Genomic DNA, 27,121 nt, shown 5'->3' with positions numbered 1-27,121 from the left:
TAAATGTCCTGTATTATATAAACTTATGATGGCATCTAGTTCCACACACACACATTGATATAAAAATTATTCTAACGATATTTTTTCAGGCTCACTTAATCTCAGAGTAAACTATTGTCCAAAACCCTCTTACGCAATTATAGTGCATCAAAAAATAACTAAACTTGCACATTCAATATCACTATTAACAATTTCCGAATTTAAATCCACTCGAAATGGTATGTAAATAATGAAACCATTTGAAAAATTATTGTTAAGTTAACTCCAAAATTTCATATGCACATTATATTATAATAATCTAGAAATATTCGAACCTAGGCTGTCATTCTGTCCAATATCTTCCAAATCATCGAACACCACAGAACAATTGGTAAAAAGTTCATAAAAGTAGATCAAATAAATCTAAAACTAACCTCAGCCAGACTTTAGTCACGCTGTGAACTCCGATGAAATCTGAAAGATACATTGTGTGATATAGAGAAGACGATACGATCCTCACAAAATCCCTTATATAATACATACAGGCTGAGTCTCTGAGTTGAACATCTTCTTCAACCGAAGATTGCTGAAGTCAAAAGAAACACTTTTTTCCTTTACAATATTTTTGTAAAATATATGTACAAGTCAAAGACTCACCCTGTATATTCGTTCGACTATGTTCCACCTGATTCATAAATTTCATTTCGCAATTACTCTTTTCAATTATTGTGACTATATTCCACATCGTTTCGACTCTGGAACCATCGAACTGATTTAGCTCATGAAGAAATTATTTTCTCTTCTTTAACTGAAGCGTTTTAATTCATATTTTGTTTACTGGCTATTCACAATGGTATAAAAAGTTTGCAACACGTGTGAAAACCATATTTACACCGTCAAATTCAGACTCTCATTGTAATTTTCAAGTCTCTAGCACATTTCGTTGTTTAGTCATCGTGTACACAGCAAATGAATGAATAGAATTTCAACCTCGAATTCTCCCTTTGTGAGAGAAAACCAATCGTTTGAGACCATTTTCGGCTGAAAATTCGTAAATTATAGACATTTGGGTAGAACGATACATAGTCCTACTGTTATACGTACAGGAACAACCGCGCAAAAAAGGAATGGCGCATAATCAATGAATTATGATAAGAACTCAATAGCCCGACACCAGCAAAATGAAGGATTGAAAACTAAGTGTCTCAGGAAATGGAGAATTTCAATTCTATTTATTCGTTCATTTATAACTTGAGAATCGTGAGTTTATTAGTGAATTCATTGAACAACGTGAAACAGGATTTTTTTAATAATTTCATTTATTTTGAGACGAACTAAAAAACAATCAATTCTCAAGTACGAATTAAATGTTTGATGTTCGGTTCATTGAGATTGTTTAAATTACAGTATCAGATGGAGCTTTGACTCATTTGATATTGAAGTGAGTTTAGTCCAAAGGACTTTTCTGTTCATGACTTCACTATTGATGAAAATTTTGTAGATTGTATGGATGTGAAAATAGAATCGTTTAATGTCCAAATGAACTTACTTGTGTGGTTTCTGGTACTATTACTTTTAAATCTTCTGGTACTCCTACGATCTTTATAAGGAATATGAAGGCTTGAAAGGAAGGTGAGGATTACAGATGATAAGATTCCCTCAATAAACAAAACTTGGAGGATAGCAGTTATCTCCTAGCCTTCTTCGTAAATCCAATCATATTCAATATGATTACACAATTAAAACTATTATATCAAGTTTTTGAACGGAACGAAAAAGGTAATATGCGGAATAAACGAAATTTAGAAATATATAAGCGGTACGACTATGAAGCGGTTTCATATACATATCATAAACGACTAGCCAAATTCGAAAAAAGATGCAGTGCAGAACCACCCGCGCATATTCGCAAGGAAGACATATGGTCATCCAAGCAACACGTGCATATTTCTGTTCATTTAGGAACGCACATGAAATAAAGAGAATTCAAGCAAAGCGCCAACAATATTCGAAAACTTCTTGATTCATTGAACCAAAGAGATCAAATCCATTAGTACCCAGAAATAAAAACATACTCAAATAATATTTGAAACGGTTAATGCGTTTCCTGTTTTTTTTTTTTCATTCCAACTAGGCGAATATCCATTCTACATTTCTATATTTCAGTTGACATTTACTTATTTCCGTCATTCAAGAAAAATTCGTGTGATGATCATATAAAATCTCTATAAGTTTCAAAAATTATTGTGAGTTTTTATTTTTGTTTAATGAATTTCTTGAAACATGGATCTATCCTACCTTCACGTACTGGACCCAGTCAAAGGGGCACTAGGACAAGCTGTCATCATGCTGATCACTGCTATTTATCAGAACGTGATTCAATTTGGGGATCAAGATATGTATCCTAAAGACTATAGTCAAACTCTTCTAAAGGTAAGTATTCTGAAATAAATTTAACAAATAATTTTTCTACAAAAATTTCTTTATCGTTCCTTTCTGTCATGATAGCAAAGAAAAACTCCATTCTACTAATTTATATGAGGGTATAGTTTATGAAAATATATACCTCTTCTCTGAGGGTGTGTCCTTACTCTTTTTCCTTCCTATATTTATATACACTTATGTGGCCACTACAGATGAGTAGTATTTATTTATTTTCTTTCTTTTGTCAAGAAAAAAGTTCATATGAACATATATCCTAATAAGCCTCATTCTACCATTATGATTATAATAATCATTTAATATTGTATAAAACCAATTCATGACTGTATTAGTCACTCAACCTGTATTTTCATGCTTTGTTTCAATGCATAATACAATGAGCCAATAGCACACCTATATACAGGATGAGTTTTTGACTTGTACATATAATTCAACCGAACGAAGATTTTTGAACCGGTGTGAATTTGGCAGACCGTTTCCAGCAGACTGTTTGACGGAAACACCCGAAGGCGGTGACCAGTGGCGTGCGGCAAAAAGACGATTTATTATGGAACTATTCACTAGATCGGATAGAAATTCAGGAAGTGGGTTTCGTATAGTATTCAGAGTATCCGTTGGAGGAAATATTGATTTTCTACAGATCTCGGGATATTTTAGCATCGTTTTTATTCAAAATTTCATCAGTCTAACTTGAAAAATTCATATCTACGGAAGTACGCGTCGGAGCACAACCATATTTGGAATGTAGATAACTATTAGCGATGTGAATAAACTGTGGAAAGATGATTGACTTCCCTTGGGATCCAGGGGAAGTTTTTCCAACCCTTATATTTCTAAAATTCGTAACTCTGAAAGTACGCTTCGGAGCATAACCATATTTGGAATGTAGATTACTATTGGCGATGTGAATAAACTGTGAAAAGATGATTGACTTCCCTAGGGATCCAGAGGTAGTTTTTCCAACCCTTATATTTCGAAAATTCGTAACTCCGAAAGTACGCTTTGGAGCATAACCATATTTGGAATGTAGATTACTATTAACGATGTAAATGAACTGCGAAAAAATGATTGACTTCCCTAGGGATCCAGAGGTAGTTTTTCCGACCCTTATATTCCGAAAATTCGTAACTTTGGAAATACACGTCGGAGCACAACCATATTTGGAATGTAGATTACTATTAACGATGTAAATGAACTGTGAAAAAATGATTGACTTCCCTAGGGATCCAGGGGTAGTTTTTCCAACCCTTAGATTTCGAAAATTCGTAAATACGCGTCGGAGCATAACCATATTTGGAATGTAGATTACTATTAACGGTGTGAATTGATACCGGAGCCAGATTGTTGTTTTCGGAGGGCTGCCACTCCAAATTCAATGCGATCGATTGATTTCGTATCCAAAAATCGATATGTTTCGGTAGATTCAGATTGTTTCAATAATTTTGGTTTGAATCTTGTTTCAGTATCAGATTTAGGGGAACATTCATTTTTTTCAAGTTTTCTAAGGTAATTACAGATCGAATAGTTTCTATTGATTTTCAGTTAGAACTAAAAATGTCGTTTCCAGAAAGTATAATGGTTTTTTACCTTATTTGAAACTTGATAAAGAAGATATAATTCAGTAACAAAACATTCATTTTACGGAAATAAAACGTTTTCCTAGTTACATAATAGCTTATTTTACACGACAGAGCAATAGCAGCATCTGTTTGCAACTTTGTCGGTTTTTGGAACGTGCTCAACCATACCTTATACAAAAAATTAATAATATTTCTATTGTACCATAGTGTTCAACTACTGAAAATCTACCTGACAGGTGGTGTCAATAAAATTTGAATGTTATGGTTATCTTTGACAAACAACCCCTTAGAAATTCTTTCTATACAGAAGTTGCCGACCGAAGCAATGCATGATGCTGAGTTATAAAAAATAAACGAATACCTATCTATCTGAGACGTAATGGTCTTCCCATTGAAAAACTTTCTTTCACAGATAAAGCACGTTTCGATAAGTTGCATATCTGGAAATGTAAAATCGGTAATCATTCCATTATGGTTGTGCTCCGACGCGTATTTCCGAAGTTACGAATTTTCGGAATATAAGGGTCGGAAAAACTACCCCTGGATCCCTAGGGAAGTCAATCATTTTTTCACAGTTCATTTACATCGTTAATAGTAATCTACATTCCAAATATGGTTATGCTCCAAAGCGTACTTTCGGAGTTACGAATTTTCGAAATATAAGGGTTGGAAAAACTACCCCTGGATCCCTAGGGAAGTCAATCATCTTTTCACAGTTTATTCACATCGCCAATAGTAATCTACATTCCAAATATGGTTATGCTCCGAAGCGTACTTTCAGAGTTACGAATTTTAGAAATATAAGGGTTGGAAAAACTTCCCCTGGATCCCAAGGGAAGTCAATCATCTTTCCACAGTTTATTCACATCGCTAATAGTTATCTACATTCCAAATATGGTTGTGCTCCGACGCGTACTTCCGTAGATATGAATTTTTTTCAAGTTAGACTGATGAAATTTTGAATAAAAACGATGCTAAAATATCCCGAGATCTGTAGAAAATCAATATTTCCTCCAACGGATACTCTGAATACTATACGAAACCCACTTCCTGAATTTCTATCCGATCTAGTGAATAGTTCCATAATAAATCGTCTTTTTGCCGCACGCCACTGGTCACCGCCTTCGGGTGTTTCCGTCAAACAGTCTGCTGGAAACGGTCTGCCAAATTCACACCGGTGATTTTTGAGGTCAAAATAAACAATTTTTTCAACCTCAGGAATCTTCGGTTGAAATAAAGATACAAGTTAAAGACTCACCCTGTAGATATATAGGTAACTGCATATCCCTATATGCAGTTTTACATGAATGAATAAGAACCCAAAAGATTCTGAGTCCACGTCAGAGCTTTCCTTATTTTATTGGAATTTACCATAGAGTAGAAAACATAGATAGAGGAAGTATACGCAATTTTTACATGTTCCCAACATGGTTAGATAACGTTGTTGGATTGTGATATATTTTCAAATCCACAATTTCCCCTTCATATATCGTAAATTTATATTATATTGAAAGAAATGTATTTATTTGAGTGATTGAATATGCAAATTTGAATATTTGGAATCCGATATTTCTCCCAATTGTCGAATTTAAAATTAGTAAAATATTCATTATTTTCTGTATCTACCTGCTGAAATCCAAGGTTTGGCAACTTTTGCTCTCCTAGTGTCATCGGTTGTTTCACGTCGTTTGGCGCGCTTGAAGTTTGTTTTCTGAATTCTTATATATTTAGGTATTCGTTTCAATATATTTTGATTTAATATGAAACGTTGATTCACTATGGGACATAAAAAGTGCGTTCTTTGTGGAGAAAATCGCGATTTGAGAGAAATATCGTTTCACTGATGTTTTCATTTCCGCGCGCTTCATGCCAGATTTAATAGTTCATGTTGAGGACAAAATTTGCCTATTAAAAATGATATATGCTCCCTCTATCTATGTTTATTATTTTGATGAAGGGGCAAGAATTATGACCGGTGTTGCCAGAATGATTGAATATGATAGTGGAAGTTAGGAATTTTACAATAGTTCCAACTTTCGTCGAAAGGTTGCACTTTGCCAGTCATTTTATACATTTTCACAAAATTAGGGTTCAGCCTCTTCTGTAATGATGTTTTGTAGGAATTCTTTTACGAATATTTTTTGAATACATCAGTGCTTTGTAGGGATACCATACCTTCAATTCTTTAACTAATTACCAAAATTATTAGTTTTATTTTCATTTGCGAATTGAAAATATTGTAATAGTAGATAGGAATTACGTGAAAACACCATTTGTGATTTGTGGGTAGAAATATCACTAATTTTGTTTTGAACTGAGCAGTCACGTGGTGGTGTTCTCATCAAATATCTCCTTTTTTCGCAGCTTCCTGCCAGTCCCACGTACGACTTCATCATCGTTGGAGCCAGCACATCCGGTTGTATACTAACCAATCGTCTCTCAGAATCATCGGAGTTCAGTGTCTTACTTCTGGAGACGGGAGGTTACCCTTCGCCTACCACCGACGTGCCGTTCCTCTTTTTCACGTTGGAAAACTCAGAGGAAGATTGGCGCTTTCTTACAGAAACAGAAAACTACGCCTGTAAGGGTTTCATGGATGGAAGGTGTCTTATGTCAAGGGGAAAGGTGTTGGGCGGTACAGCGACGATCAATAATATGCACTATCACAGAGGTATTTATTCAAAAATATTGAAGATATGAGTTCACTTAGCTCCGAGAATGACACAAGGTATTTCTTCAACTGTAATTCGGGAATCAATGAAAAAATACCAAAATTATGTTGAAGTATTTGAACCTCAAGATCAACAATAGAATCTCCTCAATTTTCTATAGAATTCTACCTGTAATCAACACATTGCCAACCATGTCAAAAGAACGTTACTTGAGAGTTTCTTCGTTGAGACAACGGTTTGCAACCGCTCGCCTCCTTCAAAATCAGCTTGAGCAAACTCATGGGGTGCAAATTAGCACTCAGACAATAAGAAATCGCCTCAGAGAATATGATTTAAAGCCTCGTGTCGCGGCAAGAGGCCCAGCTCTTACCCCAGCCCATCGAAGGGCGCGTTCGGATTTTGCGAGAGAGCATATCCATTGGAAAGAGGCTGATTGGAAAAGTGTGCACTGAGCATATCTTTCATGTGGACGTCTGTATACAAGGGAACGTCGATCACAATGGTAGAGGCAGAATCTAGACTCATCTGTGAAGAGAACTCTTTCCTAATCAGCCTCTTCCCAATGGATATGCTCTCTCGCAAAATCCAAACGCGCCCTTCGATGAATAATACCCATAAAAATCGGTGATTTTCGAATAGAAATATCTATAATTTCGTTTTAAACTGAGCAGTAACGTGGTTTTAAGTTTTTTAAGTTCGAGTTTATGTGGAAAAATTCATATACTTCCGAGTCTGCCGTTTGCAGAGAAAGTACAATAGTACTAGCATCTTGGAACATAAAATCTTGTTGATATATTATGTCATCATATCATTATCACCTTTTCCAGGAACTGCCTTCGATTACGATAGATGGGACCTCGACGAATGGAAGTCGAGCGTGGTATCTAAATATTTCGCAAATCTGGAAAAATATGTCGGAAAAACGGCAACGCCTTTCGATGTTGGCACAAAAGGTAACATGACGCTCAGTTACTTCAAAAGCGATCATTTTCTACGTCTACCGCTCTCGAAGATGTACAAAACAGCTGGATACAAACCTCTGGCAAGAGGGAAGAATCTCGGATATAGAGATATGCTGGTAGCTAGCTGGAAGGGCGTTAGGATGAACATGCCTCGAATTTTTCTCAGTCCAATCAAGGATCGCACAAATTTTCAAATGGGTGAGCAGACTGCGTGTGTAAGATTCATATTTAATATTCACATATTCCATGTTTTTATCCCAGCTTTAGGCACCACAGCAACTAGGATACTGTTCTCGCCGGATAAAAGAGTTACTGGTGTCGAAATCATGATCGGGAAGTTCAAGAAGTTCATCCGCGTGCGCAAAGAGGTAATTTTGACAGCCGGTCCCATAAACAATGTGAAACTCCTGCATATTAGCGGAGTAGGCCCTAAGGAAGTATTGGAAAACAATCACATACCAATTGTGGCGGATCTGCCGGTGAGTACTAATATAAAGTGCAGTGGACCAATAATCCCTGAAATATGCAAATGCTCAATATACAGGGTGAGTCAATACTGCTCGATAGGTCGCTAAGTCTTGTAATTTTTGAGCTAGAAAAATGATACAAATTCTGATGGGATCGATAGCACTGAGGGCATAAGTTTAAATAATTTTAGTTTATACAGGCTGGTCCGAAAATGGTGAAACAAGATACCACCCTGTATTTGGGAATGCCCATTTTTTATCATACTTATAACCTCTATGAAATTCCTATTATAAAATACTCCACTTGCCATCATTTATCTTTGGTACTTTTTGACATGGATATAATGGATTACACTAAAGATCATATCTTGAAACCCTTTCGAGATAATTGTACGTTGTTTTTTTTTATTGAATTACCGAAAAGTTTCAAATCTTCTACATATTTACTAATCACTCTCCAGGAGGTCCGAAAGACACTGCAATTTTTTGAAAAGTACATTCAAAAATTGTCAAAAAGTCAATTTTTGCAAATGGCACGAACTACTTTTTTTTTCAATTGTCGGATAGCCTTGTGAGTAGTTTCCAATTTTTGTCTAGACCTGTTGTGCGTAAAGTAAATTATTCTCAAAATGCTTGGCCGTTTAGTACCGTGGCTGGCAGTATATATTTCACGCATTCAGTTCCAAAGGGATAAGATTCCTCAACTCAATATAGTAAGTAAGTAAGTAATATTTATTTGCAGAATGTTTAATATGAAACATCATATATCTATATAAAATGAAACAAGAAAAAAGAAATACATACTGTGTGGAAAAGGGATACTTACGACAGTATAACTGATTATGAGTAAGTTCCCAGGAACTATTGAATTTTACAGAAAAATTAACTATATATATACACACTGTAGAGCAGAAAAATATACAGGGTGAGCCTTTGACTTGTACATATATTTTAACCCAAGATTCCTGAGGTCAAAAGAAACACTTTTTTCCTTTACCATTTTTTCTGATTCGGCCCGGTTAAAAAGATACAGGCTGTTGAAAATCGTTAAAAAAATGTGATTTTCAGCTATATCTCGTAAATGGTTCTATCGAAGGAAATGATTTTTGAAATATAGCTTTTTTTTAAGTGATACATCTTATCCGAACACAAGATTCCATACACATTCTTCTGTTTCTTTATTATGAACATTACATCCCATAAAAATACCAGAAATTCGAAGAAACCAACTCTTAAGAGTAATTTGAACGTTCATTGAAGAATATTTGGCTAATTTGAAAAATAAAAGTATTCTTCATATTTTCTCGTACAAAGCGCCGTTTTCGAATAACTTGATCTTAAAAAAAAAAAAATTATCTGTGAAATTCAAAAAATTGGGTACTTTGGCTGAATGCAACTCTGTTCTGTTGTGGAAAAAAAAACCACAGAAATGAATATTTACTATGATGTCATGTCTCAGATTTTAGAATTGAAGTACTAGCCAACTTAGTTTGAAAATAAAGTTATTTGAATAAGCTCACCTCAACTCCTCGATTTGATAACAAATTACTGAGCTTTGGCACAGCTCTGATAATAAGAAGATACTTCACTAAAATCAACATTCTTTTTGAAAAGTCCAGATTATTCATAAAGCCCATGTTTAAAAAAGTTTTCACAAAATAGTCCCATTATAATGACAACAATCAATATCCCACTAAAGACTGCTGCTATCGAACAATACTGTATTCTTCTTCGGCTCATTCAAACTCACATCGAAACATACCACTAGGACTAGGTACATACTAGACAAATTTTCATGTGATTGAGATTGAATACTTTTATTCTTTTGCTATTCCATAAATTCATCCTAAGAGCATATGATTGACATACTTCCAAAAGGGCCATAATTGTTTTAATGTGAAAACAAATTAGGTGAGTTGAAAGAAACTGGATGTTCTATTGTGGATATTTAAATTGAATACTTCTCCTTTATTTTCAATGCCAAAATCAAGATGAATTAAGTAGTAAAGTTGGCTATAATGTAGGTACACATTAAGAACAAATTTGATTACAAGTGGAGTCTAACATTTTCCATTGATTACAGAGCCAGAATATTTTACATATTTCCATATTTTCATACTGATGGCTTCAAACATATTGATGTATTTCAATATTTTTATGAGATAGTTGGAACGAATCAAATGCTTCATTTCATAACAAATATCTTATAACAATAACAGTGTAAACTGTAAATTAAAATTTTAGGTTAGAACATAGATTATTCGAAACGAACTGCTGTGTTTATATTTGGCATCACTCGAAATTTGAAAGTCAAACTTAAAACCACAGATTACTATAGTCTGTGTTAGAACTTTCACAGATCAATATTATTTATTTGAGATTTTAAGGTTAAATGGCAATTCTTGTAAACAAAACGATATCATATAAATGAAATATAATGAATGAATGGATATGAATTATGAGTATCAGAGCTAATATGGGTGGTAGCGAGCTCAATTCGTTATAATTATCGAAAATGAAATAGAAATCAAGAGAAGAATATTTAATATTTAGCGTCAACGAATTTGGAATAACTCATTTATTTTATTATAAACACTACTTTGTTCAACAAATGGAATGTTAAAAGTGAGTTTATGATGGTTTTTCTAATTTAGTAGCTTATTTCCAAGGTTCAAAAGGTATATCTTATGCTTGAGAAAACTTCAGTGTTCCTGTTTTCAGGGGTGAATTAGCTCATTTTGAAAATTTAAAATGGCTATATCTTTTTAACAGGGCCGAATCGGAAAAAATGGTAAATGAAAAAAGTGTTTCTTTTGACCTCAGGAACCTTCGGTTAAAATATATGTACAAGTCAAAGACTCACCCTGTATATCGAGTTTAGAATAGAGTAACCACAAAAAAAAATTTTTTTTCTTCATAATCATCAAATGAATCCAAACATAATAAATATCTACTGATATCAATTAAAGATGAGCCGTTCTATATGAAGTTCTTGGGACAAAAAGACCAACGCGATATTACATACCTGAGGACTTAAAAGGTCATTAGTTTTTGAGAATTATTATTAATTCATTCTTCACCAAAATTGAATTCTCTATCTATTTACAATTTTTTTTTAACTACAAGACCCATACAAAAAATATTAGGAATTAGGAAGATTTTTATTTCACAATTATTATTTATCATTCCTTTTTTTCAATAACATTGTCTGATAGTTATAATGAAATAAACAAGAAAAACGAGAAAAAGAATATCAGAGTACGAAAAAAGATAATTTCGAAATATGTGGCAATTCTCAAGAAAAAAGCAGAGCATATTTTGTGTTGAACTTACAAATAGAGTTTTCGAAGAATTAAAAACCCAGGAACGTTCTGTAGACTGACCTGAAAGAAAAATTAAGATTAGGTGGATACCCAAAAATTACTCAAACATTAGTATCAGTACATTAATTGATGTAAAACGAGTAATTGAAACTGCTGTATATTGTGGCTTTTCTTTTATTCAACTTTAAATACGTCACTGAATGTGCTTGAATTCGTTTACCATATAGGCTGGATTTATATTCTTCGAATATAAAGATGTAGTAGTAACTTAACAGTTATTCGAAATCTTGAACTCACTGCTTAAAGGAACAATAAATTGTTATGCATATAATAAACAGTGAAAATAAGATTGAATAACAATTTAAATGAAGCATATCATCAAAGGAACAGGCACCTGAATGTAGGAAAAATGGTTACCTGTTAATTTCAAATGTTAGTGTTAATTTGAGTTTATGCACTTAATGAGAAAAGCTGATCAAAAGACTTTGGTCAACGCAGGTACCCTTGTTATAGTGTGTTCAAAGTAAACATAGCTATAAAATCTACAAATGTAATATTACCATAACCTTTGAACAGAAAACATATTCGAATAGTTTTTTCGCTATTATGCGGTCAAATGGGCTATTCTTCATTGATCGCTAAAGTTCTCAAATTTTGAGGTGTTTTTATCGTATTTATCTATGAGTTACATGACTAGACGGCAAACGTATTTGATGCTCAACTGTCTTTAATGTAAGTAGCATACACTCACATATTTATAACGCCGTATCGGATGATCTGTTATGACCAATATTGATCGAGATATACTTTTTTTTTAATTGTGAAATTGATTTTTAATATCACTCTATAGTTTGGAACATAGATGAACGATGACGTATGACATAACCTTGTATTGTCTCAATTCATAGGCGGGAATACGACAACTTATGAAATGATTTATTCTCATTGAGAATAATCATTTTGGTGCTTAGGCAGGAAGTCCTTACTTTGCTGCCTAGGCAGAAAAAGTATCAGGTGTGTGAATAAGTCTTTCCCGTTTTTTTTCAAATTTTGAGCCTTTATTGTGAAAAAATCGTTACAAATGAATTATTGAAAGTATTGGCCATCGCTAGCTACAACTTTTCCCCATCTTTCTGGCAACATACGAATCCCGTTGCGAAAAAATTCGACCGGTTTGGCCTCTATCCAGTCATCCACCCATTTTTTGGCTTCCTCGTAGGAATGGAAGTGCTGGTCAGCCAGGCCATGCGTCATCGATCTGAAGAGATGGTAATCAGACGGAGCAATGTCTGGACTATAAGGCGGGTGGGGTAGGACTTCCCATTTGAGCGTTTCTAAGTATGTTTTCAACGGCTGTGCAACATGTGGGCGAGCATTGTCATGTTGCAAAATAACTTTGTCGTGCCTGTCGGAGTATTGTGGCCGTTTTTCTCGAAGTGCGCGGCTCAAACGCATCAATTGTCGTCGATAGACCTCGCTTGTGATCATTTCATTCGGTTTCAGAAGCTCATAGTAAACCACACCTAGCGGTCCCATCATATACAGAGCATGAGCTTGGCGCCATGATATTTGGCTTGGCCGTCGATGATGATGCATGGCCGGGTAGTCCCCATGATTTTCTTCGCTTCGGTTTATCGTAACGGATCCACTTTTCATCGCCAGTCACGATACGATGCTGAAAACCCTTTCTTTTATGTCGCTGAAGCAGCTGTTCGCAAGTGAAAAAACGCCGTTCGACGTCTCTCAGCTTCAGTTCGTACGGCACCCAATTTCCTTGCTTTTGGATCATTCCCATGGCTTTCAAACGCTTGGAAATGGTTGTTCGGTCAACTCCCAATGCTTCAGCATGTGCTTCTTGCGTTTGACACGAATCTTCATCAAGCAAAGTCGCCAATTTTTGATCTTCAAAGATTTGCGGCCGCCCGGAACGCTCCTTGTCTTCCACGTCGAAATCGCCACTTTTGAAGCGTCGAAACCATCCGCGAACACTTGAATCATCGACACAACCTTTTCCATAAGCTTCCTGAAGCAACCGATGCGCCTCGGCAGCAGATTTCTTCAAATTGAACCAATAAAGTGAAACTTCCCGCAAATGACGTCGACTCGGCTCAAATTTCGACATTTTCACGATTTCAAAAATTTATGATGCGAAAAAATTTCAACTAATGTGTTAGTGTGGAATTTTTGACAGATGAATAAGCTTTGATTATGACATATGTAACCATTAAATACTCGCACAGTATTGGTGGCGCCATCTCTTACAAAAAACGGGAAAGACTTATTCACACACCTGATATAATAATACTCTGCTGATTGATATGTGTCTGCAAAATTAATATTTGCTGTCAATCGAAAAAAAATGAAAATATGTCTAATTCGTTTTGATTCATCCCGTGCTCCCGAGACTAATCATATCAAAAATATATTCCACAACCAAAGGAATTCCTATATTTTTTGTCTTTCAATCTGTCTTCAGGTTGGTAAGAACCTCCAAGTACATATGAGGGTTCCAATATTTGTCGCCATCGACAAGTGCTGCGGACAGTGCCTGAATTGTTCCACGCCCGACTGTCAGAACGATTTCTTCGACTACCACGAGTTCTACCAGAACACCTGGGACTACATAATGGACAGGATCGGCACATTCACCAACATAGGAATCAATGACTTCGTCGCCTACATCAGCACCAACCAAAGAAGGAGGGATGCGCCAAACATAGCTGTCTTTCATACCTACTTCAAGAGGAACGATTTCTACTTGAAGCAGTTCATGGAAAACCGAAGATTCCATCCTGCTGTCACTGAGTCGGTTCTCCGCTACAATAAGGTGAGCGAATTCTGTTGAAGTAGTTTCAATATCAAGAAAAGGTTGTTTTTTCACGAAATTTGAAATACTTGGGTATTGAGGCCGTTACCTATCTGGTATCCAGGACCGGCTTACCCATGTGAATGGCTCTCAGGCCAGTCAGCTCCGGACCTGCTGTTCAACTTCCATAGCTGGACCACAGCTCTATATTGGTCTTTTCCTATCCCACAGAAAGGCTCAGGTCCAGCAGGTGTTAACCTTGATGCACTTTTTGCATCATCAGCTCTTTCATTTCCTTCAACCCCACAGTGCCCTGGTACCCATAGTAGAGTCACCTTATTTCCCTTGGCCAGTTGCTTTATGGTGTTACGGCACTCCCAAGTCAGCAAAGACCCCTGACAACACGATTCCAGGGATCTCAGCGTGGTTTGGCTGTCCGTGGTGATGTAGATATGCGCCCCCTTGAGGTTCATTTTGAGACACTCCTGGGCGCATACATAAACAGCCATTATCTCGGTCTGTAGAAATACTTGGGTAACCACGAGATACCCCCACAATGGAAAAATCGAAACCATATCTATTTTCAAGAAAAAAAATATCATTCATCTAAAGGGGTCTAGCCACATCACTCTAACACCTATATTCCAATTGCCACTATTGAATCATGTAAAGACAAAACTTGAAAGGCTTACACTGCACCCCTAGTAGTAACATACCAAATTAGGAAATAACACATTCTTGAATTTACCGAATGAGTTACTACTGAATTGAAATGTTAGTGAGATATTGGCTGAATTGGATTATTATGGGATAGGTGAATCGAACCCAGTTGAATCTTGTCGACGTTTCGGACATTTATCATCTTAAATTTACATCTGAATTAAGGAGGCTTGTCCTTAATCATTATTATAAGGTGTGTGAATAAGTCTTTCCCGTTTTTTTTCAAATTTTGAGCGTTTATTGTGAAAAAATGGTTACAAATGAATTATTGAAAGTATTGGTCATCGCTAGCTACAACTTTTCCCCATCTTTCTGGCAACATACGAATCCCGTTGCGAAAAAATTCGACCGGTTTGGCCTCTATCCAGTCATCCACCCATTTTTTGACTTCCTCGTAGGAATGGAAGTGCTGGTCAGCCAGGCCATGCGTCATCGATCTGAAGCGATGGTAATCAGACGGAGCAATGTCTGGACTATACGGCGGGTGGGGTAGGACTTCCCATTTGAGCGTTTCTAAGTATGTTTTCACCGGCTGTGCAACATGTGGGTGAGCATTGTCATGTTGCAAAATAACTTTGTCGTGCCTGTCGGAGTATTGTGGCCGTTTTTCTCGCAGTGCGCGGCTCAAACGCATCAATTGTCGTCGATAGACCTCGCCTGTGATCCTTTCATTCGGTTTCAGAAGCTCATAGTAAACCACACCTAGCTGGTCCCACCATATACAGAGCATGAGCTTGGCGCCATGAATATTTGGATTGGCCGTCGATGATGATGCATGGCCGGGTAGTCCCCATGATTTTCTTCGCTTCTGATTATCGTAACGGATCCACTTTTCATCGCCAGTCACGATACGATGCAGAAAACCCTTTCTTTTATGTCGCTGAAGCAGCTGTTCGCAAGTGAAAAAACGCCGTTCGACGTATCTCAGCTTCAGTTCGTACGGCACCCAATTTCCTTGCTTTTGGATCATTCCCATGGCTTTCAAACGCTTGGAAATGGTTGTTCGGTCAACTCCCAATGCTTCAGCAAGTTCTTCTTGCGTTTGACACGAATCTTCATCAAGCAAAGTCGCCAATTCTTGATCTTCAAAGATTTGCGGCCGCCCGGAACGCTCCTTGTCTTCCACGTCGAAATCGCCACTTTTGAAGCGTCGAAACCATCCGCGAACACTTGAATCATCGACACAACCTTCTCCATAAGCTTCCTGAAGCAACCGATGCTCCTCGGCAGCAGATTTCTTCAAATTGAACCAATAAAGTGAAACTTCCCGCAAATGACGTCGACTCGGCTCAAATTTCGACATTTTCACGATTTCAAAAATTTATGATGCGAAAAAATTTCAACTAATGTGTTAGTGTGGAATTGTTGACAGATGAATAAGCTTTGATTATGACATATGTAACCATTAAATACTCGCACAGTATTGGTGGCGCCATCTCTTACAAAAAACGGGAAAGACTTATTCACACAATATATTGACATTATTCAGATTGTATTAGATTGACATTATTTTACATAGGCGTACAACTTGGCTTCTGTCGTTTTTTTTCCAAAATTCGAGGCTTTATTGTAAAAAACTGGTTTTACATTTATTTATTTATTTATTAGTTTGCCGCTTCGACATCTAGGTCATTAGCGGTGTTGGATCTGTTACATGTATAATATAACGTAACATATACATTAATTCCAATTAAATTTCTACATTAATAGATTTAACAAAAGATAGGGTATATTCTTCGCATATGTGTCATTGCGAATAGACGTATACATCTCACCGCTCCGATAAGTTTTAATTCAAGTTTAAAAAATCAGTGAAAAAACTTTTGAGAACAACAGAAAAATGGTTCTTTCTAGAGAGACTAGAGCTGAAATAAAAGCGGTCGTCAAAGAAACTATTATGGCCATATTAGATAGTTATTTGGAGAAATTAACAGAAAAAGTTCTGGAGAAAATCAGGGGAAATATGCAGAGTGAATCTGAGGAAATTGAATTGAAACTGAAAGAAACTGAAACCAAATTGGAACAGCTGCAACAGGAAAATAAGAAGGCAAATGTAATAATTTTTGGAGTTCCTGAAACACAAAATTCGAATCCGACAGAGAATATCACTACAATATGTAAAGATAAGAATATAAACATCGCAGAACGTGCAATATTAACATGCCATCGTCTAGGAAAAAAAACTGAAAACAAAACAAGACCCATACTAATTAAATTCACGGATGAATTTCATTGTAACCAATTTATATATTCTCGTAAACAATTCCTAGGTACAAATATTGTTGTGAAGGAGGATTTAACGAAAAAACGAATCGAATTGCTCAAGTATGCTACTATGAAGCTTGGAAACAAAAAGGTTTGGACAATTGGCGGTGTCATAAAGACAAAGACTAAAAGTGGTATAATATCAGTGAATAAAAAAGAGGTTATCGATAATATTACTCAGAGTGTTCTGCCCAGAGGCTAATTAACAATATTGGTTTATTTTTCATGAAACTTAAAAGTACAGTTTGTATTGATGTTGTATTGTAGCTTGTCGGAGGGTAAATTATTTGATTCCTTATCGCATATTAATATAATCAATACTTTTCCTTTTGTTTTACTTTATTATTATATTTTGTAGTTGAATGTCTATTATTGAGTCAGTGTTGGAGGAGAAGATGGGAGCATTTATTAATTTGGATGAGGTTAGAATGATCATTTAACGTGACAGAAATCTAAATATCTTTCATTTCAATACACATAGTGTGAAAAAAAAATTACGATGATAAGAAGATTTTTTTATCATAGAAGCAGCTTCTCCTCCTCCTTGGTATTTTTTGTTGTTGTTGTTTTTTCTCTGTAGTATAGGAAAAAATCTTTTGTTTTTGAGAAAGAAAAATTGTTCATCATGAGTAATGGTAGGTTATGACAGTATACAAGCTATTTGCTTAGACTGCTAAACCTGCTTATTCTTGTATATATTTCGATATGTATGTATTTTTGGATGAATAAATTGAAATTGAAATTGAAATTGAGGCTGTCTGGAGTGTCAATCTTGAGAGCTTCTTCTATTTTATCTTTCACATTAAATTGTGTTCTCTGGTTTTTGTACATTCGGCATTCCGTGATAATGTGCTGAATGGTAATGTCGGTGTTGCATGTAGTACATATTGGGGCGTTCTCCTTTGCTAATAAATGTTGGTGAGATATCTGGCTGTGTCCGATGCGGAGTCGTCTCAGAGTCACCAAGTCTCTTCTATGTTGGATTATGGGATTCAGGCAGGATATCGTCGGATCAATGAGGGCCAATTTATTTCTTTGTTGTTGCCAAATATTTTTCTATTTGTTGTTTATGTAATATCTGTACTTGGTACTCAAATCATAATATGTCATGATGGAAACTTCTTGTCCTACAGAGATAGCTTCCTTTGCTGCCTGATCAGCTTTTTCATTTCCTTTTATACAAATATGTGAAGGGACCCAAATAAGGTAGCTGAATCATCAGCATTTAGGGTTAACAGATTTCTTGTTTTGTTGAAATGTTGTATGTATAGATGTTGTGAAGTAAAGGATGGCTTGCGACTACGTAAAACGAAACTCCGTGGATTAGTTTCAGTATTACAAATATTCTGCAGACTATAACTGACGATCTTTAGATAAGGGTGATGCTAACAATCTTGTTTTATTAGGATTTTGCGAAGACATTCGATACCTTCGACCATAATCTACTTTGTGCGAAATTCAGCTCTTTCGGGTTTGACGGAATGGCTCTGAGGTTTTTTGAGTCCTCTCTTTTTAAAAGATAATACAGGGTGTCCCATAAGTGGCACGTCACAGTGACACTGGAGGTAGGTCAGCTAAAGAGGGACCTAACCAGCCTAACATGACCCCAGTAAAAGTTGCATGGTTTTCGAGTTATTACCAAATTACGTTTTTTAGTGGATTTTCACCTTTTTTAACATTGTCAGGGTCAGAATTCTGCTGGAAAGCTCTCGAAGCTTATTTTTTTTGTTGTAATGGAATCTTAAATAGTTATTTAAGATGACATGAGTATGATTCTGTCAAAAAGTTATGTGGATTTCCGTAAATTAATGGATAAATCTTGATTTCAATTGCTAGCAAAACGAGAACTTCGACTTTGGACACCTGCTGTGAAAAAAAATCCTTGAAACAAAACGAGCAAGTAACATCAAAAAATTGGGCATTTTAGACAGATTTAGAAATGGTACAATACACGAATCTTATGCCCATAAAACTAGGTATTTTCATCATTTTACCGATGCCCTACTTAACTAAGTTGAAACTAGGAACCCCGCTATCAGGTAATTTTGCCGCTTGCTATGACATTACATTTGATACCGGGCTTTGTTATTATTTGTTAAAGTCACAATAGGGAAAAAGATGGATTAGGGGAAGCGAAAAAGGATGTTCAAACTGTTTCCCTCGGACTCTAATGCATAAATGACACCGTTTTATAAAATTACGATTCAATTTTCTTAAACTAATTTCTGATATGGTCCGGGCTGCGTCGAATAAGAAGCGAGGAAGAATTGCGTGAACGCGTATTCGACGCAGCCCGGACCATATCAGAAATTAGTTTGAGAAAATTGAATCGTAATTTTATAAAACGGTGTCATTTATGCATTAGAGTCCGAGGGAAACAGTTTGAACATTTACTGTAAGTTAGATTTGAGAATTAAATAAATGATCGAAAGTTAAGTCTGTTTTTAATTAATTTACCATTTTTTTTCAATAATATTCCTTTTTCGCTTCCCCTAATCCATCTTTTTCCCTATTGTGACTTTAACAAATAATAACAAAGCCCGGTATCAAATGTAATGTCATAGCAAGCGGCAAAATTACCTGATAGCGGGGTTCCTAGTTTCAACTTAGTTAAGTAGGGCATCGGTAAAATGATGAAAATACCTAGTTTTATGGGCATAAGATTCGTGTATTGTACCATTTCTAAATCTGTCTAAAATGTCCAATTTTTTGATGTTACTTGCTCGTTTTGTTTCAAGGATTTTTTTTTCACAGCAGGTGTCCAAAGTCGAAGTTCTCGTTTTGCTAGCAATTGAAATCAAGATTTATCCATTAATTTACGGAAATCCACATAACTTTTTGACAGAATCATACTCATGTCATCTTAAATAACTATTTAAGATTCCATTACAACAAAAAAAATAAGCTTCGAGAGCTTTCCAGCAGAATTCTGACCCTGACAATGTTAAAAAAGGTGAAAATTCACTAAAAAACGTAATTTGGTAATAACTCGAAAACCATGCAACTTTTACTGGGGTCATGTTAGGCTGGTTAGGTCCCTCTTTAGCTGACCTACCTCCGGTGTCACTGTGACGTGCCACTTATGGGACACCCTGTATAATAGATTGCGTGACATATTTGGATTCAATCTTCTTGAAACGCGATATCGAATATTATGAGCAATATACGAATTAACCTACAATAAAAACACCTAACCTAACCTAACCTACAATAAAAACACCATTCTAGGTCCGAAACATAATGCTGTTCAACCCAACCCTAATAGCACCAGTTTCTCGAGGAGAGATTTTCATCAACTCGACATATTACCAAGCCCAGCCAGTAATCAAGCCCAACTTCTTCTCTGACGAAAATGGCGTAGATTTCAGAAGCATCTATGCAGCTGTTACCATGATTGTCAGCCTCACGGACAGTTTGGCTATGCAGAGGTACAAGGCGAAGTTCCTCAACATCGATATACCAAACTGCCGCAACTTCAAGTTTTGCAGTGAGTACTATTTCAGGTGAGAACGATTGTCGTACTTATTTTCCAGATTCAAGATTGAACATTTTCGATCGAAATTCAAGAGAACGATCGTATTCATACATTCGCATCTAGTGATACTGATAAGTGTGAGTGTTGGTTGAATCAATTCAGCGTAAGTGGACATTATTTATATCTGATTCTTGTTTCTGTTTAAATGTTTCTGTTTTTTCTTTAATTATTTTTGCACGCTTGTTCAAGGAAATAGACGATATCATCTTACCAGTTGGTCCATATTTCCCGAAATTTGAGCTTATAATGTTGTCAAACTGTTAGTATATATGTAGGCTTGGTTAATCGATCGTCTAGACTCTAGAGGTATGATTCGATTACCTGGCCTTCCGTCTTTTTCTCCGTGACTTTGTTGGATTTGTAATAATTCAACTCTTTTGAATTATTTACATCTATTTACAAAGCCACAATTATACAGTACAAACTCAGTATTGAGAATATCTTAATTACGTCTTAATTACAAGTTTCTCACTACGGTACTGAATTTCGTCTTTAACTCTAGTTTTAATTACTCGAAACGTCTTCGATTATCACGTCTTCGTCGTACTTCAAGTTTTCGGTCGTCTCGTCTTTAACTCGTTCGCGACTCGTCTTAATCTAGTCCGCGAACCGTCTTTACGTCGTACGTCTTAAGTTGACCGACCGAACTTGCTCTGTCTCCCGTCTTGGACTTAATTTCAACTTTACCCGTCTTCGGCTTAATTTTAACTGTGCTCTCTGCCGATTGGAACTTACCCTGTCTCGAATATCGACCTCCCTTCTTTCGGCTTGGACACACCCTTAGGAAAAGTACCATCCCCTAGCCCAATAAGAGCTTTGCCGTACCGCCCACAAAGATCATCGCGGATTCCTGGATATCGAATATTCTCGAAGGACTAGAACCTGATACACAGATGTGACACATCTGGTATGACCGTGTTGTCTTCGAACTTTCTCAACCCCCCAATAAATCTCTTCAAGATTTACAACTCCATGACATATCTTCGACACCTCGAAGAATAACACATCCTTTTTACATATTATGTACAATAACAATTCGTTCCCTGTAAATTCATTGAAACATGCTCTCGATACTAGAAGAAACTAATAGGTCTCCAAGCATCATGTTGACCATCTCAATTATTTACATGGAACAATAACTGGATCCTACATATATGTTGTCTCATATTAGTGATATGTAGTAATGAGAGTTAATTAATTCTACTACATAAAATAGTTTAACGATTTTCATAAGATAATACAAAATATTTTCAGGTTAAATCAAAATTGAACATCTTCGAACTAATAACATGATAAGTTTGCGATAAATTATCTATAGGACAAACAAATTAATATATGATCGAAAGTTTGCTGTTTAAAATTACATCTTGAGAACTGTTGATGCTGTGTTTGAGCAGTCATTGAAAATTTATAATTTTTTTATAAAAGTTCTTCCTACGCCTCTTCTATAATTTCTCCAATTTATTTTTTTTCTCTCATGTGAATGTCACATTTTTTCTTCTTTTTTGTTGTTTAGAAGAGGATTTTCTCTTATCTTCCTTCCATATTGGGATTTGTAATATCTTTCTTTATTCCCTATTATCATGCTCTTTCAGCGCCTCTATTTTCTTCTCTCAATGTTTGTTAACTATTTCTTCAATATTTCAATTATTTTCTGATTTGTTGGTTGCTTAATAGAATGAGGCGCCAACTGCTGTTCTGATTACTGTATGTAGTATACTTTGTACTTGCGAAAATGAACAATATTTCATTTAATTTATTTTCCACGAATTTTTATAGGTCTAATCTAAAATTTTTATGTTCACTAAAACTAAGAAGGCAATATATCAAGTTGTATGGAAATACGAACAAGCGCGCAAAAACTTCAGAATCCATTTCAATGCCCTTTTCAATTTTTTCTATTGTTACAGATGCTTGATTGAAAATCTCGGTTGTCCACCTAGGACCTGCTCTAGTACGTGTAAAATGGGCAGGTCGGAAGAGAACGACACCGTAGTCGATCCAAAATTCAAAGTTAGGGGAGTAGATGGTATTCGCATAGCGGATCAGAGTGTAGTGATGAGCCTTGGTACCAGTAGAACCTCCACCAACGGTCTTTTCGGAGAACGATTGGGAGATGTGTTGAACGCTCAATATTCCATACATTACAAAGAGAAAAAAAAATCCGAACATAAAATGTGAACTGTCCCTTATATCTATAATAAATATATGATGAAATAGAAAGAATTATTTTCACTTCTGGTAATGTGAGAATGAAATAATGATCCTTAAGAGTGATAGTATTTAGGTGTTTTTAAAGAAGATAATTCATATGAACCTATAACCTAGAACCCTCTCACTCAAGAGCTACATTGAATAATGTTTTATCTCAAAAATGTCTGTCTACACACGTTTATCTTCGAAACTACCGAACGAATGTAGGTAAAAAGAAGGCCTAATCGTCATTTGAAAAAATCTCTCACACTCTACGGAAGGACTCTCCAAATCGAAATATTAAAGAGAAGGAAACATTTTGTATTTCCGATTTGAGGATTTTCACATTCTTTTATGCCATTTCAAAGCATGTACCTACTACATATTTATGAAGGATCCAGTTATTGTTCCCTGTAAATAATTGAGATGGTCAACAGGGTGCTTGGAGACCTATTAGTTTCTTCAAGTGTCGAGGGCAAGACAGTTTCAATGAATTTACAGGGAACGAATTGTTATTGTACATATAATGTAAAAAGGATGTGTTATTCTTCGAGGTGTCGAAGATATGTCATGGAGTGGTAAATCTTGAAGTGATTTACTGGGGGGTTGGGAAAGTTCGAAGACAACACGGTTGTACTAGATGTGTCACATCTGTGTATCAGGTTCAAGTCCTTCGAGAATATTCGATTTCCAGGAATCCGCGAAGATCTTTGTGGGCGGTGCGGCAAAACTCTTATTGGACTAAGGGGGATGATACTTTCCCTAAGGGTGTGGTCAAGCCGGAAGGAGGGAAGGATATTCAGAGTGGACGGGGTAAGTTGCGATCAGGGGACGAAGTAAGTCCGAGTCGAGTGTCAGTTCAAGTTAAGTCGAAGACGAGTAAAGTTCAAGTTCGGTCTAAGTCGAAGTAAGAGTATGTTCAGTCGGTCAACTTAAGACGTAAGACGAGAAGACGGTTCGCGGACAAGATTGAGACGAGTCGCGAACGAATCAGAGACGAGACGACCGAAATTTGTAATAAGACAAAGACGTGAAATATCGGAGACGACTCGAGTAATTAACATTAGAGTTAAAGACGAAATTCAGTACCGTAGTGAGAAACTCGGAATTAAGACGTAATTAGGATCTTCTCAATACTGAGTTTGTACTGTATAATTGTGACTTTGTAAATAGATGTAAATAATCAAAAAGAGTTTAATTATAACAAATCCAACAAAGTCACGGAGAAAAAGACGAAAGGCCAGGTAATCGAATCATACCTCTAGACGATCGATTAACCAAGCCTACATTTATAACAAGCTCCTTGTTACCTACCAGAAATTCTTATTAATGCTTCTAGTTCTAATTCAGTTTTTCCAAAATTTGGTTCGTTATGTTAATTTCATTTTCAGCTTTTATAAGAAAAATTTATTATTGTTTCTTCATTGAAATATTATGAGGGGAAAGGTGACAAAGGAAGGCAGTTTTCGACTCTAGTATGTTTTGCTAAAATTTGCTCTTTCTTGACGAAAAAACCGCGTTTGTACATTGAAAATGATAAAGGGTATGGCGATTAAAGAAGAATAACAACTGAATAGAATCCTTCTGTCTCTATTATATTCAATGATTAAATATGGACGGATTTTGTTACAATTTCTACAAGTGAATTGAGCTCATTTGAAATGGAAAGAAGCTGCAAATCATTTATAACGGGTGTTTTTCTCGAGGTATATAACTTTAAGTTGGCATTACTGTTCAAGATGACGACCGATTTGACAGCTGTCAAGTGACTTATTCTCAGTTTGGTTAGGCAATTCATCCTGAATAGACTAACGCCTGAACAACGCTTGCAAATAGTGCAATTTCATTTCGAAAATAATGGTTCTGTGCGGAATACGTATCGCGCACTACGTCCATTTTATTTTGTTTAGCGATGAAGCGCACTTCTGGTTGAATGGCTACGTCAACAAACAAAACTGCCGCATTTGGAGTGAAGCTAATCCTCAAGTGTATGTCGAAACACCGTTACATCCAGAAAAACTGACTGTTTGGTGCGCTTTATGGGCTGGTGGAATCATTGGTCCGTACTTCTTCAAAAACGATGATGTCCAGAACGTTACAGTCAATGGTGATTGGTATAGAGCCATTATTACAAACTTTTTCAATCCTGAATTGAACAACCATGATGTCCAGGAGCTGTGGTTCCAACAAGACGACGCAACATGTCACACCGCTCGTGCCACAATCGATTTATTGAAAGACACGTTTGGTGACCGCCTAATTTCACGTTTTGGACCTGTGAATTAGACTCCAAGATCGTGTGATTTAACACCGCTAGACTACTTTCTGTGGGGCAATGTGAAGTCATTGGTCTATGCGGATAAGCCACAAACCCTTGACCATTTGGAAGACAACATTCGCCGTGTTATTGCCGATATACGGCCACAAATGTTGGAAAAAGTAATCGAAAATTGGACGTCCAGATTGGACTACATCCGAGCCAATCGTGGCGGTCATATGCCAGAAATCATATTTAAAATGTAATGCCACAAGATTATCTTGCGGATAAATAAAATTCATGTCAATCGAATAATCCATCGTTATTTTATTGCAATTTAAAGTTCTATAGCTCTAAAAAAACACTCTTTACATGATCTTAAGAGGGATTACCACCACTTGGTTTTTCGCGTATCAGTCAAACTTTGATACCCATTCATTTCTCCTCTGGCGATCCTGCGATGACTAAACTTTGTACGGTGTACATTCACTTCATCTTCTCTCTTTTTTTGGAGAAAATAAGTAGATGGCAGCACTGGACGACGATTTTTCACGAAGTTATAGTTTTACGTTTCACCTGTTTTGAAATGATTTTGGGTAGGTTTTTTTCACAAATATATCAGTGCAATGTACAAGTACAGGTACAACCAATTTTTTTTTCATTTTGCGAATATAAATATTAACTTTCTCCCATGTAGATTATTGTTTAAGAAAATCATGTGAAGACCCCTTTAAAAATCGGTGATATTCAAGAAGAAATATCTCTAATTTCGTTATGGGAACTGAGCAGCCACGTGCTGGTGTTCCCTCTCAAAAGTCCCCTAAACTAGTATCTACCATACAATTTCATATCTCCGTTCAAGTTTGAATATTTCAATTTTTGAAGATATTTTATCTTTATTTCGAATTTTTATCCATCTATATTTATTTCAGGTGCATGATAATCAATATGGGTATGCCCACAAGAAAATGTGGAGGTGTAACCAAGATGGGGCATGTGTGCCACAACTCAACGGTTACAGACACAGAACAAAAAGTGATAAATGTGAGAGGACTCAGGATAGCCGACGTCAGCATATCTCCCACAATCGGTCGTTCGAATGGAATGTCTTCAGAGTCGATGTTTGGAGAGAAACTAGCAGACAACTTGAGACATCGTTGGGATCATCATTATGTCTCGATGTACAGGAAGAAAAAATCAGCTATCAACGTGGTTTTGGAGTCTAATTAAGATTATTTTTGAATAATATGAAAAATATTCGAGTTATCTTAATTCTGAATATATTATCGGACAAATTAAATGTTTCCCTAATTTATTCAGCATTGCTCTGATGAATCCAATTCGTGGCAGATACAGCACCTAGAATATCACTATTTTTCTGTCGTCTCCAAAATTTTTCAAGGTAAAGGTAGATGTGATCTTCCTTGGAATTACTTGGTTCATATAAAAAAGAATTTGAATTGGTTTGCTCTAAGTCAATTCAAACAGTTCACTCTACTCGTGAAAGATATCTAGAAAATAATATTTAAAGTAGGTCTAAACATGATCACATAAGCAAGCTATCATCTTAATTAGTTCGCTTTTTGTGGAAACTTGCGCATCCATTCAAAGCTTATGATTGATTGATTTTTGTTAGTAATACAAGAAATAGTATACAGCTATAAAAAAGAAAACCAATGTAAAAATGAATTACAAAGTAATCTTGAAATAATTATGGATTCAATATTTTTGAAAATTCATTGTTAAAAGTCACTTCAAACCATTTTCAGGTATTCAAGTTCTTAAAAACTTCACTTTTACGTTGAAAATTTGTGCAGTAAAACTGTCTGCGCGAAAATTCGAAGAACACGTCTCAGTTTAGTTTTTAGTGGTGTTTCCGAATATTAAAACAGATTTTCAAAATTCCGATGTACAGGGTGT

At 35.9% G+C, this 27,121-nt stretch overlaps 2 protein-coding genes across 3 annotated transcripts in view; one reads left to right on the top strand and one right to left on the bottom strand.

The window, feature by feature from the left end:
- LOC123674766 (flotillin-2) overlaps positions 1 to 27,121 on the bottom strand; it is a 374,288-nt gene that overhangs the window by 91,987 nt on the left and 255,180 nt on the right. The gene's annotated exons all lie outside the window — the stretch shown is intronic.
- LOC123674750 (glucose dehydrogenase [FAD, quinone]-like) lies at positions 1,947 to 26,490 on the top strand. Of its 2 annotated transcripts, none has more exons than XM_045609810.1 (7): positions 1,947 to 2,412; positions 6,366 to 6,672; positions 7,501 to 7,833; positions 7,897 to 8,114; positions 13,902 to 14,252; positions 20,445 to 20,719; positions 26,134 to 26,490. In XM_045609810.1, exons 1-7 carry the CDS (start codon positions 2,263 to 2,265, stop codon positions 26,429 to 26,431), a joined length of 1,932 nt encoding a protein of 643 aa, XP_045465766.1. In that variant the 5' UTR covers positions 1,947 to 2,262; the 3' UTR covers positions 26,432 to 26,490. The 2 variants fall into 2 exon arrangements, with proteins under 2 accessions (XP_045465766.1, XP_045465767.1); XM_045609811.1 differs by lacking the exon at positions 26,134 to 26,490 and adding an exon at positions 22,662 to 22,974 and having other exon boundaries at positions 2,143 to 2,412.

Source organism: Harmonia axyridis, chromosome 3 (assembly GCF_914767665.1).
Source record: "Harmonia axyridis chromosome 3, icHarAxyr1.1, whole genome shotgun sequence".
Classification (NCBI taxonomy): domain Eukaryota; kingdom Metazoa; phylum Arthropoda; class Insecta; order Coleoptera; family Coccinellidae; genus Harmonia; species Harmonia axyridis.
This window is presented reverse-complemented; position numbering and strand designations above follow the sequence as displayed.